Source organism: Cornus florida, unplaced genomic scaffold, assembly GCF_030987335.1.
Source record: "Cornus florida cultivar Cherokee Brave unplaced genomic scaffold, ASM3098733v1 CherokeeBrave_3.0.0_Hap2_Chr02, whole genome shotgun sequence".
Classification (NCBI taxonomy): Eukaryota; Viridiplantae; Streptophyta; class Magnoliopsida; order Cornales; family Cornaceae; genus Cornus; species Cornus florida.
The window spans coordinates 16322713-16335746 of record NW_026775572.1 but is presented as its reverse complement, the minus strand read 5'-3'; the positions used below and the strand labels follow the sequence as shown (position 1 = coordinate 16335746).

Genomic DNA, 13034 nt, shown 5'->3' with positions numbered 1-13034 from the left:
ATAAAGCATGTTAGGAATATGAGGTGTTGATTCAATGAATTTGTGATGGGGTTGTGTTGTTGATTGTGATTTTAGCAACTGATAAAAATAATATTCATTAAATCCTATTAACGCTCTCTTTAATTAAGTTTTTTAAATAAATAAAAAAAATTACATTATTTATATCTTAAAGCAATCTCCAATTGAGAAATCGAACACCAACACTTACACCACATTGTGAGGTCCGTTCATCACTTAAGTTACCAAACACGAGACACGTCTTTGTGCACAATAACTCCTTATATTATATAATACTGATAAAGACCAGTTAATTATTAGATTAAAGATATATTATATGATCCTCGTTCGTTTCCGAATACTGGTGGCTATATATGAAATCATGTATATTCACCAAAATATTTTGGCCAAAAAAAAAAAAATAGAGGATTAATGTATCAATTATCATTTACCACTTTAATTTAAAGACTTTCGTGCCTTGTTTAAATTCTCTTTAAATTAGTAATAGTAGCACAGGTGTAATTGGATGTGGACCTGCGTTGGACTGGTGATATTATAAAGCATGTTAGGAATATGAGGTGTTGATTCAATAAATTTGTGATGGGGTTGTGTTGTCGATTGTGATTTTAGCAAATGTTCCTTTCAGAGATAATGACATAACCTAGACAATGTTCCTTTCGGTAGGTACTAGCCTGCTAGGTAATGAATTACAATGAGATGCATAGAATACAAAGTCAAAAACCATGTCCTGTGTCTATTTATTTATTAATAATATTATTATTATTATTTTGTAAAAAGGATGTTAGAGGTTAGTGAGTTAATTAGGGCAAGATGTGAAAGTTCCAAACCGAACTATTAAGAACAATGAAAATATCCCTATTTACTTTTTTGGTGTGTTTATTTTATTCTATTAAAAAGGAAAAATCTTATCCATTATTGGTTGGACTACATACTTTACTGGGAAAGGATTTAATATGGAAGTAAACAGTGGATGAGTTGTTTTTAAGACTAAAATGACTTGAGAATGTCCTCCCACAGATTTGTTTCGATCTCTTTCTATATAGTCTACAGATAGTGATCCTTCTTTGAAGAAAAGTGTTTTGTCCGTTTTTCTTTTAACAATAAAGTACTGTCAAGTTTCTCTCATATGGCTCCTCGTCTCACGTGTAATAAAAATTACTAATGATTTTAAGAATATATTCGGTTGAATAAAATTAAAGTCTAACTGAAAATCGAAAAATTATAATATGTGAGATAAGAATCTTCTTATTACATTAGTATCCTAATGTTCAAGACATATATTTTTTATTAGTCTCCCTATACATTAAAATTGTGTAACCAAATTTACAATAACTTTGTAATTTTTTAATAACACAATTCCAATGTTTTGGAAGTTGTAAATCAAACAAATAAATTGGGGGATAACAACACATAATTCATAAGTCCATATAAATTGTCAATAACAAAATTAAAGAATGAATAACCTTTTAGTTTGTTTTTATTTTTGTCAATAACAATACATAATTCATAATTTCATACAAATGGATTAGACTACATTTAAAATAAATAAATAAATAATTGAAGAATGAACAACCTTATGCATCAATGGATAAGAATTTGTTTTCAAAATCCAGTATTATTTGTAAAAAAAAAAAATTAGTGGCCTAATTTAAATTATAAACTTTATTTTTTATTATTATTATTTTTACAAAAATAAATAAATAAAATCCTCCTACAAAATTACTAAAACGCAGCCAAAAGAAAAGGGAGACAGAAAAATGATAAATGTATCGGTAATATGTATGGGACCTACGAATGACATTTGGTCCCACAAACACGTCTTTTCTGTCTACCTGTTTCTACCCTATTTGATAATAGTGGTAGTCTGATTTATACGATCTCTCTCTATTTGTCGCTGTCTCTCTCTCTCTCTCTCTAGATTTTCATAGAAAGCTAATTAAAATCGAATCATCAGTTGTGTTTGCGAGACTTTCTCACGCTGTGCTGCTGCAAATCAAGCTCTCTGATTCTGGAGTCTATGATGGCTCCTCACGACGACAAATCAGAAGTTGCAGAGGAGTCTATGGCTTCCCAAGCTCCGAACCGCCCCATTTCCACCATCGTCTTCATCATCGGTTCTTTCCCTTTCTCTCTCTCTCTCTCTCTCTCTCTATATATATATATCTTGCTTATTGAACAGTTGGTAGTTTGTATTAGTTTCTGTCTAATTCGATTGATTTTGATTTCAATCACCAGCTATGCAGACTGAAGCGCTTCCAATCGTGAACAAGTTTCAACTTTCGGAGGACCCCAATTCTCTGTGAGTTTTTATTTTTTCGCCTTTTTTTTTCTCTCTCTCTCTCTTTCCATGATTATATTCTCCATGTTTTAGTTGTTCATTTTTCGTTTTAATCAACTATCTTGTTTAATGGTTGTATACTGTCAAGAATCAAGATCAACGTAGTTGCAGAGTATTTTGATACATTGTGTTATTTGTAACCATTTGTCTTACTCTCTTACTATTTTTTGTTGTATATTCTTTGTTTTTCTATTAGTGTTGTATGTGTGACTGTGAGGCTTTGTACAGTGCAATGTCGGATGGCAAAGTCATGATTTGCTTCTTTTATTGATAATGTTATTTGTGAATCTGCATCAAGGATTTATAACTCTGGTCTTGTCATGATTTGCTTCTTTTATTTATAATGTTATTTGTGAATCTGCATCAAGGATGTATAACTCTGGTCTTGTCATGATTTGCTTCTTTTATTTATAATGTTATTTGTGAATCTGCATCAAGGATGTATAACTCTGGTCTTGTCATGATTTGTATCTATTAACTATTATGCGAACTCCTGTTGAGGAGATAAAAGGGACTGTTTTATTAGTTAGCTACAACTAATGGATTTTTGACAATAAACCCTGAAAATTGGACATGAATTAAGGTAGTAGTAAAAGTGGATATGTTGGCATATGGTTTATGAGGGGGAATGGTACTAGATAAAGCCGAACGGCAAGCAAACAAGATTTGTGGCTACCACTAGCCAGCCTGTAACACATGAGAGTGTTTTTTGTTGTTGAGTTGCCTTGAATTGTGTCTTGGATGGAACAAATATCCACATTTTTTTCATTTTCCCACATTTGCTCAATTATTGAGCTTTGACAGTAAGTTGAGTTGGAGACTTGCTTTACGGTTTGCCTACCTTTATTCCATTCATATGGGTTTGACATGTGATCTAATTGTCAAAGTACATCTTTATGCTACTCATGTGATATATATACATACTGACTGAAATATATAAAGTGCACGGGTAAGTTTAATAGTCTTCATGAGTGTTTTTAAGTTTGTTGTCTGGTCTTTGATTGGGTTTCTTACATACAGAAGGGAAGAGAATAGTAGTTATTAGATATTTCATTTTAAAAGTTCAACTTGCTGCGCTGGCGCTTGTGAGTACTAAAGGTCTGCTTTTGTAGTGATTTTACTTACTATTGCACAATCATGCAGGTTCCCGAAAGGGGTCCCTTGGGTCCGATTCCATGGCACTTACAAAGATCTGAATATTAATGTAATCTCACCAGGAAAAGATACAGTTTTGGGTGGGTATTTGGTTTACTACATGTTTTTTTGTTTTCTTTTTTCAATTTACTTTGTTAAGATAATTGGTTATGTGTTCTGGCAACTGTGTGGATATGTTCTGCAATTATGAGTTCTTATGCATTGCTGCTTAACTCATTTTGTTGGCTCTCTTTTTCAAAAACGACATTCTTAGTAGAGACATCATGTCTTTATCATTGTTGGTAGAATACTCTATATTAGGTTCATGAGTTCAAGTGTGCGAGGGGTGGAGCAACGGAACCCAAGTTTACCTAGTCCGCTTTAATATGACACATTAGCACACCAAAAAACACAGCCCAAACCTTTTTCCTCTGTGGACCTTGCCTACTTTTGTTGATCCTATACAGATATTCCAAGCTTTCTTTAGAATCCAGTATATTTGGGTCAATCTGATATGAAGCCTTCACCATCTTGTGCTAAACCATGCAGTGTTAAGTGTTCTATACTTGGAAGAAAAGTTATTTGTGGATCATTGTTGAATTTTATAATAATTAATGCTTCCCATTTTGTATCACATTCAGTCTTATCCAGCTACCATTTGTAGCTTCTTGAAACATCTATATAAGAAGAATTCAGAGGCTTTCTTATTGTTTATTATGTGCCTTCAAACTTGTGCCATGCAGTGTATGTCCAATTTGCAGCAAATCAAACACACAGTTGTGTTAGTCATTTTGTTCCCTAGTTAGAGATTTTGAATATTTGTCTCCCTAGTTTAAGATTCATTGTTTATACGTGCTGGAAGTCTGGGAATTTGAAGGACTTCCAGAATAGCGTGTTTCTTTGACTGAAAATTGATCTTCATCACAATAGTTTATCACTGTAGTGAGACAATTTTTTATTTTTTATTTTTGAAGAACAATGGATCTCCATGTGATTTATACCATATTGGAAGTCCTTATCATTCAGAATTGATTGGCACTCTATGATGGCTTTCTTTGAGGAATTCTATGGATTTTAATGAAAAATGCTTGTTTTATTGACTTTAAGTAAGAACAAGAGGACATTAAAAAGAATACTTTTGAATTTAGAATAAAGTGCTAAGTTGGTATTAAACAGCGCTCGAGTCTCTGAACCGTTTCTCTTCAGGGGTTGACAGTGTTGGCACGATTTCTGCATCTCTTGTCACCTATGCTTCTATCCAAGCACTACAGCCTGACCTTATCATAAATGCAGGCACTGCTGGTGGCTTTAAGGTATTGTTCTTGTGCCAATGATTGTTTCTACTACTGTTTTTCTTATTTCTGAAATTATGTTGGAGATTTTCCTATTTTGAGGTGCTGAGAGTGTTTGTCCTTCTTAACACCAAGAAACAGTTTGCTTTTGTGTCAAGTCTAAAACTATCACGGATAACAATCTACCATATCATCATTCTTTTCACTTTGGGCCACGATACAGACATTTGCCTTAGTAAGAGGAGTACTTCTATAGAAGAAGGCACTGAAAAGTTTAAATTTAATTTTACCACAAAGTATCAGATTGTGTTTTTGGTAGACAGGAAATTGTGTACAGTCTCCTTTTATTGAAAATTATGATTGGCCTTGTCAAATTCTATTGTTTAAATATGTGAAGTTACTGCTTCAAATATTGATTTTTGTTCATCACAATCACACAAAAATGTATGAATCAATTGTTACTTTTATATATATGTATTTCCACATTGATGTTAAGGTGATTTCAGGCTAAAGGAGCTTGCGTTGGCGATGTGTTTCTTGCATCAGAACTTGCTTTCCATGATAGAAGGATACCTATCCCTGTAAGCTTTCCTCACAAACCCTGCACCAATTTATGGAACAGATTTGTAATTGTCAAGGTTCTGTTTGGTGAAGAACTACTTTGTCCATTTGTGGCATGGAAACAGGTGCCATGAGGATCCCTTACGTGATGATTGTTAACATTATATTAAAAAAATCCACACAAACTGTACTAAAATACATTTAGCTCTTTGTTGCTGCTGATGTGAATGCTGGAACCCAACACTAGTTCGATACTTGTGATCCATGAATATAAATAGTTGCAAATGTGAGGACTCATCTACATATCTATTAACTTGATGAAATGCAACTTGGTGACTAATGTAGATTAGCCAATATTATATCCTGAGGCTTGCACCTTAATTCCATATACGTTAATTAGAGTACTTAGTTCAGCAGAAGCTCTATGCAGATGCATTCATATAGTCCATTTCCTATTGTATATCTTAGTACAGTCCATACTCTTGGTATTTTAGGATGTGAGGGTGAATGAAACCTCAATTTTTATGCTGAACCTATATATTACCAATGCTAATGTAACCTCTGTCTCATGCACCCAAAAATTCTAAAGTAACTATTTTCTTCTTGTCTCACCTGCTCCATGATTTTTAAGTAGAGTGTTTTTAGCCCTCTGTTATACATTTGTATTACCACTTTTAACTCAATCATCGTTTGTCTCCTTCTACAGGTTTTTGATCTTTATGGAGTTGGTCTACGGCAGGCTTCCTCAACACCCAATCTCTTGAAGGATCTTAACCTAAAGGTGATTAATCTGCAGTAAAATGCTTGGACAACAATTGGCCACATTGAAATCTCTCATATGCCTTGATGCTTTCTTTTTTGGAATAAGATGTTGCCACATAATTTTGACCATTTTGCTTGGTCTATTAAATCTGCTTTATTAGTTGTGCTTCCTTAATGACACACAACCTTTCTACAGAATCCCATGGCCAATTGTATGGTACAAAAATTACTTTCAAGGAAATTTTTTGGATGCTCAGAGAGCCCTCTTCTTCATCCAGTTTGTCAAAAATTACACTCACACCCCCTGAGGTTTGAGCTTATTACACTCGCTAGTTAAGATTGGCCTTTATTACACTGACCACCCCTCAAGTTCGGCACATAATAACAAATAACCCCCAACATTAATTTGATGACGGATTTTCCCTTTATGTATTGGAAAAGACATACACAGCTTTCTTAGATTCACAAAACTATTATACCAATTCTCAGTTATATTGGTTTGAGTGAGGCGTTCACTGTTGGGTCTTCGATGCACCAAATGCAGGTCCTTCCACTTTAGTTTGTACCCTCAACAATCTTGGCATCGGAATTTGTATGACTGACTAAAACTCACCGGAACTGTAGCCTACTGAAATTGAAATTCGTCGGAAGTATATAACTTAGAAGCTCACGATTGGGTCGTTGTATCTCTGTGCTCAGAGTTGTTCTCGTCGGTGGTCATTGACTCATGGTGTTTGAAGCTTTCCTGTCACCGGTGTTTGGTCGTTGTTATGAAGATCTTTGCACTCGGGCTCTTATTGGTTGGGTCACGGTTAACTCAGAGCTTCTAGGTCTCAACTGGTTGTAGTTGCAGTAGTTGGTTTCTGGGTTTCGCCGATCCTCATGCTAATGGAGTTTCTAGAGCTTGCCGGACCGAGCTCACCGTTGTTCAAACCTTGCTCGTCGGCATCGTGCTTCACCATCATCGGAAATTTGCTTTCTTGCCATCAGTGCTCTGCCGTCGTCGGAATCGCGACTCTTACAAACGTTGTTCACCACATGATAAGCTTTACCTTTGCTCAGTTCAGACCGTCTCGCCGGTAAGTTCATTGGCCGCCGTTAAGAAGTTCAGCACTCACTGTGCCGTTCATTACTCGCCGGTAAGTACTCCTTGACGTTGCCAAGCACACCGCCGCATCGGTTTCAGTCCTTTGTCATCGTCGAGCATGCCGCCGTTCCATGCCCGCTAATTAGTCCTCCATGCCTGAGGTTTGTCCTCGCCGGTAAATTCATCCAGTTCACTCCGAGCTCACCGCTTCCTCATTTTCCTTGCTCACCGGCAAGACCTCTGCTGCATCCTTGCCGAGCATCCTCACGAGCACACCGACAAGATCCAAGAGCGCCATGAGTAACTGAGAGAGGTGGATGAATAGTGGATGCAACGAAGGTAGTAAGAGGGTGGGAGATAGAAGAAAGATCGGCTGTAATTAAAAACCCTAATTTGATAAAGGATATGACAGTCATTTGCTTTTATTTCATAAACACCTGGGCATAAATGACATTTCAGGTTATTTTTAATGTTTAAGGGGTGGTCAGTGTAATAAAGGCCAATCTTAACCAGCGAGTGTAATAAGATCAAACCACAGGAGTTGTGAGTGTAATTCACCCTTTGGCAAACATAGAATGATAATCCTAAGTTGTTACCTTTACAAGTACATACTCTCTGCTCTCTAGTGGGAATTGAATTATAATTATGTTATTCAAATCAAAGTAAAATATTGATATTCTATCGATTCATGATTTTTCTCATATGACAAAGTAAGCAGAATAGAGAACTTTAAATTGTTCTCGAGAAGGAATTATGGCCTTTGCCATTAGATGTTTGATTTTAACGCCAACAATGCTTCATTGGTTGTCTCTTGTGGACGAATCATTGGTGTCATGATTTTGGTTGCTTCTAGTTACAAGGATTGGCATTTGTAAATGCTCATTTCTCACTAATTGTTACTAAGTAGCAAGTCTTATGCCTGATGCCTTATGAGGATTCTAGTATTGTTAATGTGGCCATCTTGGATTCAATTTGTACACCCCGATATCTTTTCAATCAAGGAATCAACATATCAGAATTAACTATAAGGATCCAGATGGTCCCTCTATGAACCTTTATTTATGTATATATGTGTATATTCTACATTTTCATATACACATGAACTAAAAAACAATTAATTATTTGCTGAAAGACACATACTAGTTATTCAAAACTTCTCTAGTTTCATATCAGGCCATGTGCAAATAAAGGTAACTTAGAGATGCGTGTATAGAAGTTCTCGGATTGGTTATGTCTCGATACTTTTCTCATCTTAAAATGTCTTCTGAACAGCAATAGAAGTGTTCCCTTTTAGTTGCAATAATCAGATATTGTTCTGTTCCCAGGGAGTGATGATTATTGCCATGTTGCCATTGACTGTCCTTTCTTTATATGGACTTATCTGTACTTGATATTTCTTTGGTGGCTCCAAATTCAGTTTGGGACCTTAATTCATACTCGGTATAAAGGAGACGAGCCTCTAGAAGGAAGAAGTGGAGATGGTCAATTATAATTTCTTTAAAGTTAAGGGGAGTATGTTCTAGATGGTGGAGGGTTATCCCTTGAGGAGGTCAACGAGCACATTATGTTTTGATCCTGCATCAATTTTTATATAGCATGCAACCGCTAGTATGTATAAAATCAAAAGTCAGCTTTCATTATTATTGTAGGTCAACCCCTATTCATGGATATTACTTCTGTTAATAACCTAGAATTATTGAATGAGTTTTCTGCTTCCTAGAATGTTTCGTAATGGAAATTATCATTGCTTGGAACCAATACGGCTTTACCAATCCATTAATACATAAAATACATCAGCCTTGTTATTGGTTGGTGGATACCATTAAGACTACGTTCATATGCGCCAAAACATTCTTGGTTATGGATGTAATCCATTTATCATGTCCAGTTTTACGGTTAAGTTTTAATATTAACCCATTTTATTGTCGCCCTACTTGACTCATGAGGTTGCATATATAGCCTGCAAATGGAGTAAAGTAATCCTATTAATTTATCTTTTGGTAGACATTCTCACTGAAGTCCAACTCTTGTTCTACTTAATTGTTTCCTTGTGTTATCACCAGTGATCCAGGTTTCAATTATATTTGTGTGTGTTTCAGGGTGGCAAATTGTCTACTGGCGACTCTTTAGATATGTCCCCACAGGATGAAGCGTCAATCATTGCAAATGATGCAACACTCAAAGACATGGAGGTAATATTTCTTTTACACTATCCTCTGTTAGAAATTTGGGAAACTGCATCGTCACTTCCTTCCCTTCCCATGCCCAAGATCTAATGGATTTATGATCTTTTCTCAACTTCAACTCAACAGACTTTTAATCCAACCATTTGCTGTTGGTTAATTTTTTATATTTTCTTTCTTATTACAAAGAGGAATTTTTTAGCCTTCTTTTTGTTACCATAACGTCAGGTAATATAACTGAAAGTTTACTGTAGTAGAGACAGTTCCTTTTTTTTTTAGGCATATGCCAGATCATTTATTCAGTTCTGTTTTATCATGAAGAACCATTAACTGCAATAGCAGTAAAAAAATAAAGGAGCGGGTGAGGGGAGAGAGAAGATACTGTCACTCATTTCTTTGGTAGCCTTGTGGCAAGTTGTTTAACGGTTGTCTTGGCATTGTCTTTCATAAACCATCTTTGTTAGGCGGGGTGCGCAGGGAGGAACAACCATTTCAACCTCCCGGACCGAAAGATAAAGATTCATTACTTTCTGTAATCAAGCTTTTATGGGGAATGGGCATAGAAATGTTTAGTTTTGTAATACAAAAATTAAGATACCTTTGATCTGCAAGTGATGTGTTCACTTCATAAAGTTTGACACTGGTGTAATGGAAGTTGTACCAGTAACTTGTGGCTTCACATAAGATGTTCAGTAAGATTAGAATATAACTGGTTAGTCCTTGCCTATTACTCTTTATATTAATTTGGTTGCCTTTCACTTCCATTTTTTTATGCCAAGTTGAGGAAAGAGTAATTTTTAGAAACTAATCTTTAGTTTGGCTACCTATCACTGGTTCATGTGTAAAAAGGACTTTTAACAGGCTTATACGTCTTTTCCTCTGTAAAAAGCAACTGTTCAGTCGCATTCATTTAGGTTAAGAATTTAATGTCCATGGCTATTCTTCCCTCTGTTGGATATCATATCCATAAGTTGACTCAATGATTGTGGCAGATTTATTGGGTCTTCAATATAGGATAATATTTAGGGATTTTATTTTTATTCTGATTTGATTTTATTCTCTTTATTCTGATTTGATTTTATTCTCTTTCCATATTTGTAATTTTCCTCTTGTATATAATGATAGTCAGGCTCTCAAATTGAGTACGCCAATTTTACCAAGTTACTTTTCCCTCCATATCCTCTTTTGGGTTCTCACAAGGGTGTGAAATCTTAAGAGCCACTCAGACAACAGAGAAAGTCAATTAGATGGTTGTCCAAGAAATTTTGTTAGTGCAAGCTTATGAAGAATTAGTATCATATCTAAATATATATATATATGTTGTTAGTGACTCTGGAGGGTGACTCTAATAGATACAATAGAGTGGGCTTACTAACTTCACTCGCTCTCGTTCAGTAGCGCTTTCTTCTTTCCACTTCATATGGTTACCCCGGGGACCAAGCCCTGTGGGGCAATTCGCATCTCTTTCCCTGGTCACTCGGTCTAAGTGTAACTAATAGTTGACTTTACTATTATTTTGCTGTTATAAGATGGCCTCTGCTTAAGTAGAAAAAAAGGAACTGGCTGTGGCCATCGAAGTATAAAATCATTTTCCTTCACTCATGGATCATATGATATATTTTCAATGAAGTATTAATGGTTTCTGCTAGAAATGTGAAAGTAATGGACAGTACCTGGAATTATTTCTCAGATTTCTTTTCCTGAAATATTGAACACTAGTAAGGAAAAGTTTTTCCCTCTCACGTTGCAGTTAAACCTTTTATTGTTTAAATTTTTATTTCAGGGAGCAGCTGTTGCGTACGTGGCAGATCTTTTGAAAGTCCCTGCAATATTCATAAAAGCCGTGACTGATATTGTTGATGGCGAGAAGCCAACCACGGAGGAATTTTTGCAGAATTTGGCAGCAGTGACTAATGCTCTCGATGTAACAGTCACCCAAGTTGTTGATTACATCAATGGGAAGTGCCTTTCCGAACTTTGACCCATCATAGCCAATTCCAGTTATTGTTTGCACAGAGAAGATGTGTAATAGAATGTGTTCCACAACATTTATTTAAAATATGTCATATTTGATTAAAAATGTGTGATTTTAAAGTAAAATGCTAATACTTGTAGTGTAGGTACATTTTTCAGTTGTGCAACCAAAGGTTATTTGATTCTTGTTACTAATTTGTACCAGCATGGACATACCAGTGTCTGCACAGTAATTTCTCCTTGTAATAGTAGTAGATGGTATAAGATTTCCCTTTTAAGGAATGGTGGATCAGATTTCATTGCGTTGGACATGGCTTGGTTTCCATCTATTGACTTGTAAATCTCCGAATAACTGTCCTAGAACATTGTGAAGAGACTTTGGCTTGCTTAGTTTGTAACTCTGAAAATAGTTTTCAAGAATTCAGAAAACAAAAAACTGTTTTCAGACAACTATAAAAGATAGTTATCTGAAAACATTATAACTCAATTTTCATAAAACAGTTTTTAAAAAATTGAACTAAACAGAATTTTTTTTTACAGTTTTCATTTTTTAAGAACAGAAAATTGTTGAGTTGTAAACCAAACAAGTCTTTTGTTTTGATTATTATTATTATTTCTTTCCAATTGGCTAATCTTGAGATGATGCTAGACTTTTGGCTACTATTGTTGAGCTTTGGAAGAGCATGAAACTTGTATAATCACGCTGCGTTTTGGGGGGGAAATACACAGAATATAGGGTTCATACCCATCATTTCTCTGTCCAACAAAATATGTTTCTTTGTTTTGCATAAAGAAGATTTTTTTGACAATATGTTATTAAGGCATCCAAGTTTTTGGTGGCTTCTTGGTTATGGCGTTGGTGTGCCTCTCTAGGATGGATGGTCATATTTGCTTGCTTCTTTGTCTGTTTTCCCGATTCTGATTTACTCTATTGTGGTAGAAAATTCTGATTTACTCTATTGTGGTAGAAAATTGCTGCACAAGTTGGCTCTGTTTCATATGACTATACAAAATAGTTCTTTACAAATATATATATATATATATATATATATTTCAGAAAGACATAAAGAGATTCTTATCTTATAAAAAGAAGTTTCCGCTGCCGGGAATCGAACCCGGAGCTCTCGCTAGAGAACCAACACAATACACTGTGATTTAGTTGGCTACAGCGGATTTTGTATACTTTGTTTGTACTTTATTTTTTATATACTTATTATGGTTTTTACAACGAGGACCATATTTAGTTGGTAACTTCTTAACGCCATATTTTCGAAAAAAAAAAAACTTCTTAACACCAAATTAATCCTTCATCACTGAATTCAAAATTACAGTACAAGCTATTGAGTTAGATCTTCAAATTTTCAAAATTATCATAAGATATCTGCAAGTTCCAAAACCTCGATCGATGGTCAATCCAAATTAAATTTTGGATTAGAGGTTTCGAAACATACTCAACCCAAAATATACATAACGTGCGTATGTATCAAAATAAAATTCCATCGATTTCATTCAAGGGTACAAGCCTATCTATCATGGCATATATTCGTAGCTTTTACATATTTGTTGCTTGATTTCGTCCCAAAGATTTTTAGAAGAAAGTTTTGTTTAAATTCCACTTAATCGGAGCTCCATGAGAGAAGCTATATACCAAATCACGTTTAGCCGCTACAGATTGTGATACAACA

At 35.0% G+C, this 13034-nt stretch overlaps 1 protein-coding gene across 1 annotated transcript; it reads left to right on the top strand.

Annotated features, from left to right (window-relative positions):
* Window positions 1-1936: 1936 nt before the first annotated feature.
* LOC132293889 (5'-methylthioadenosine/S-adenosylhomocysteine nucleosidase-like) lies at window positions 1937-11631 on the top strand. The gene is made up of 8 exons (XM_059791540.1): window positions 1937-2132; window positions 2254-2317; window positions 3500-3591; window positions 4697-4803; window positions 5289-5363; window positions 6050-6124; window positions 9292-9384; window positions 11159-11631. The coding sequence occupies exons 1-8, from the start codon at window positions 2036-2038 to the stop codon at window positions 11354-11356; spliced, it is 801 nt and encodes a 266-aa protein (XP_059647523.1). The 5' UTR covers window positions 1937-2035; the 3' UTR covers window positions 11357-11631.
* Window positions 11632-13034: the final 1403 nt, after the last annotated feature.

What these genes read in the sequence shown, in the direction of transcription:
- LOC132293889 (XM_059791540.1), top strand. Translation starts at nt 2,036, where the DNA reads ATGATGGCTCCTCACGACGACAAATCAGAAGTTGCAGAGGAGTCTATG. An exon ending in TCGGAGGACCCCAATTCTCT is followed by an intron (nt 2,318 to 3,499) that starts GTGAGTTTTTAT and finishes ACAATCATGCAG; the next exon opens with GTTCCCGAAAGGGGTCCCTT. An exon ending in CAACACTCAAAGACATGGAG is followed by an intron (nt 9,385 to 11,158) that starts GTAATATTTCTT and finishes TTTTTATTTCAG; the next exon opens with GGAGCAGCTGTTGCGTACGT.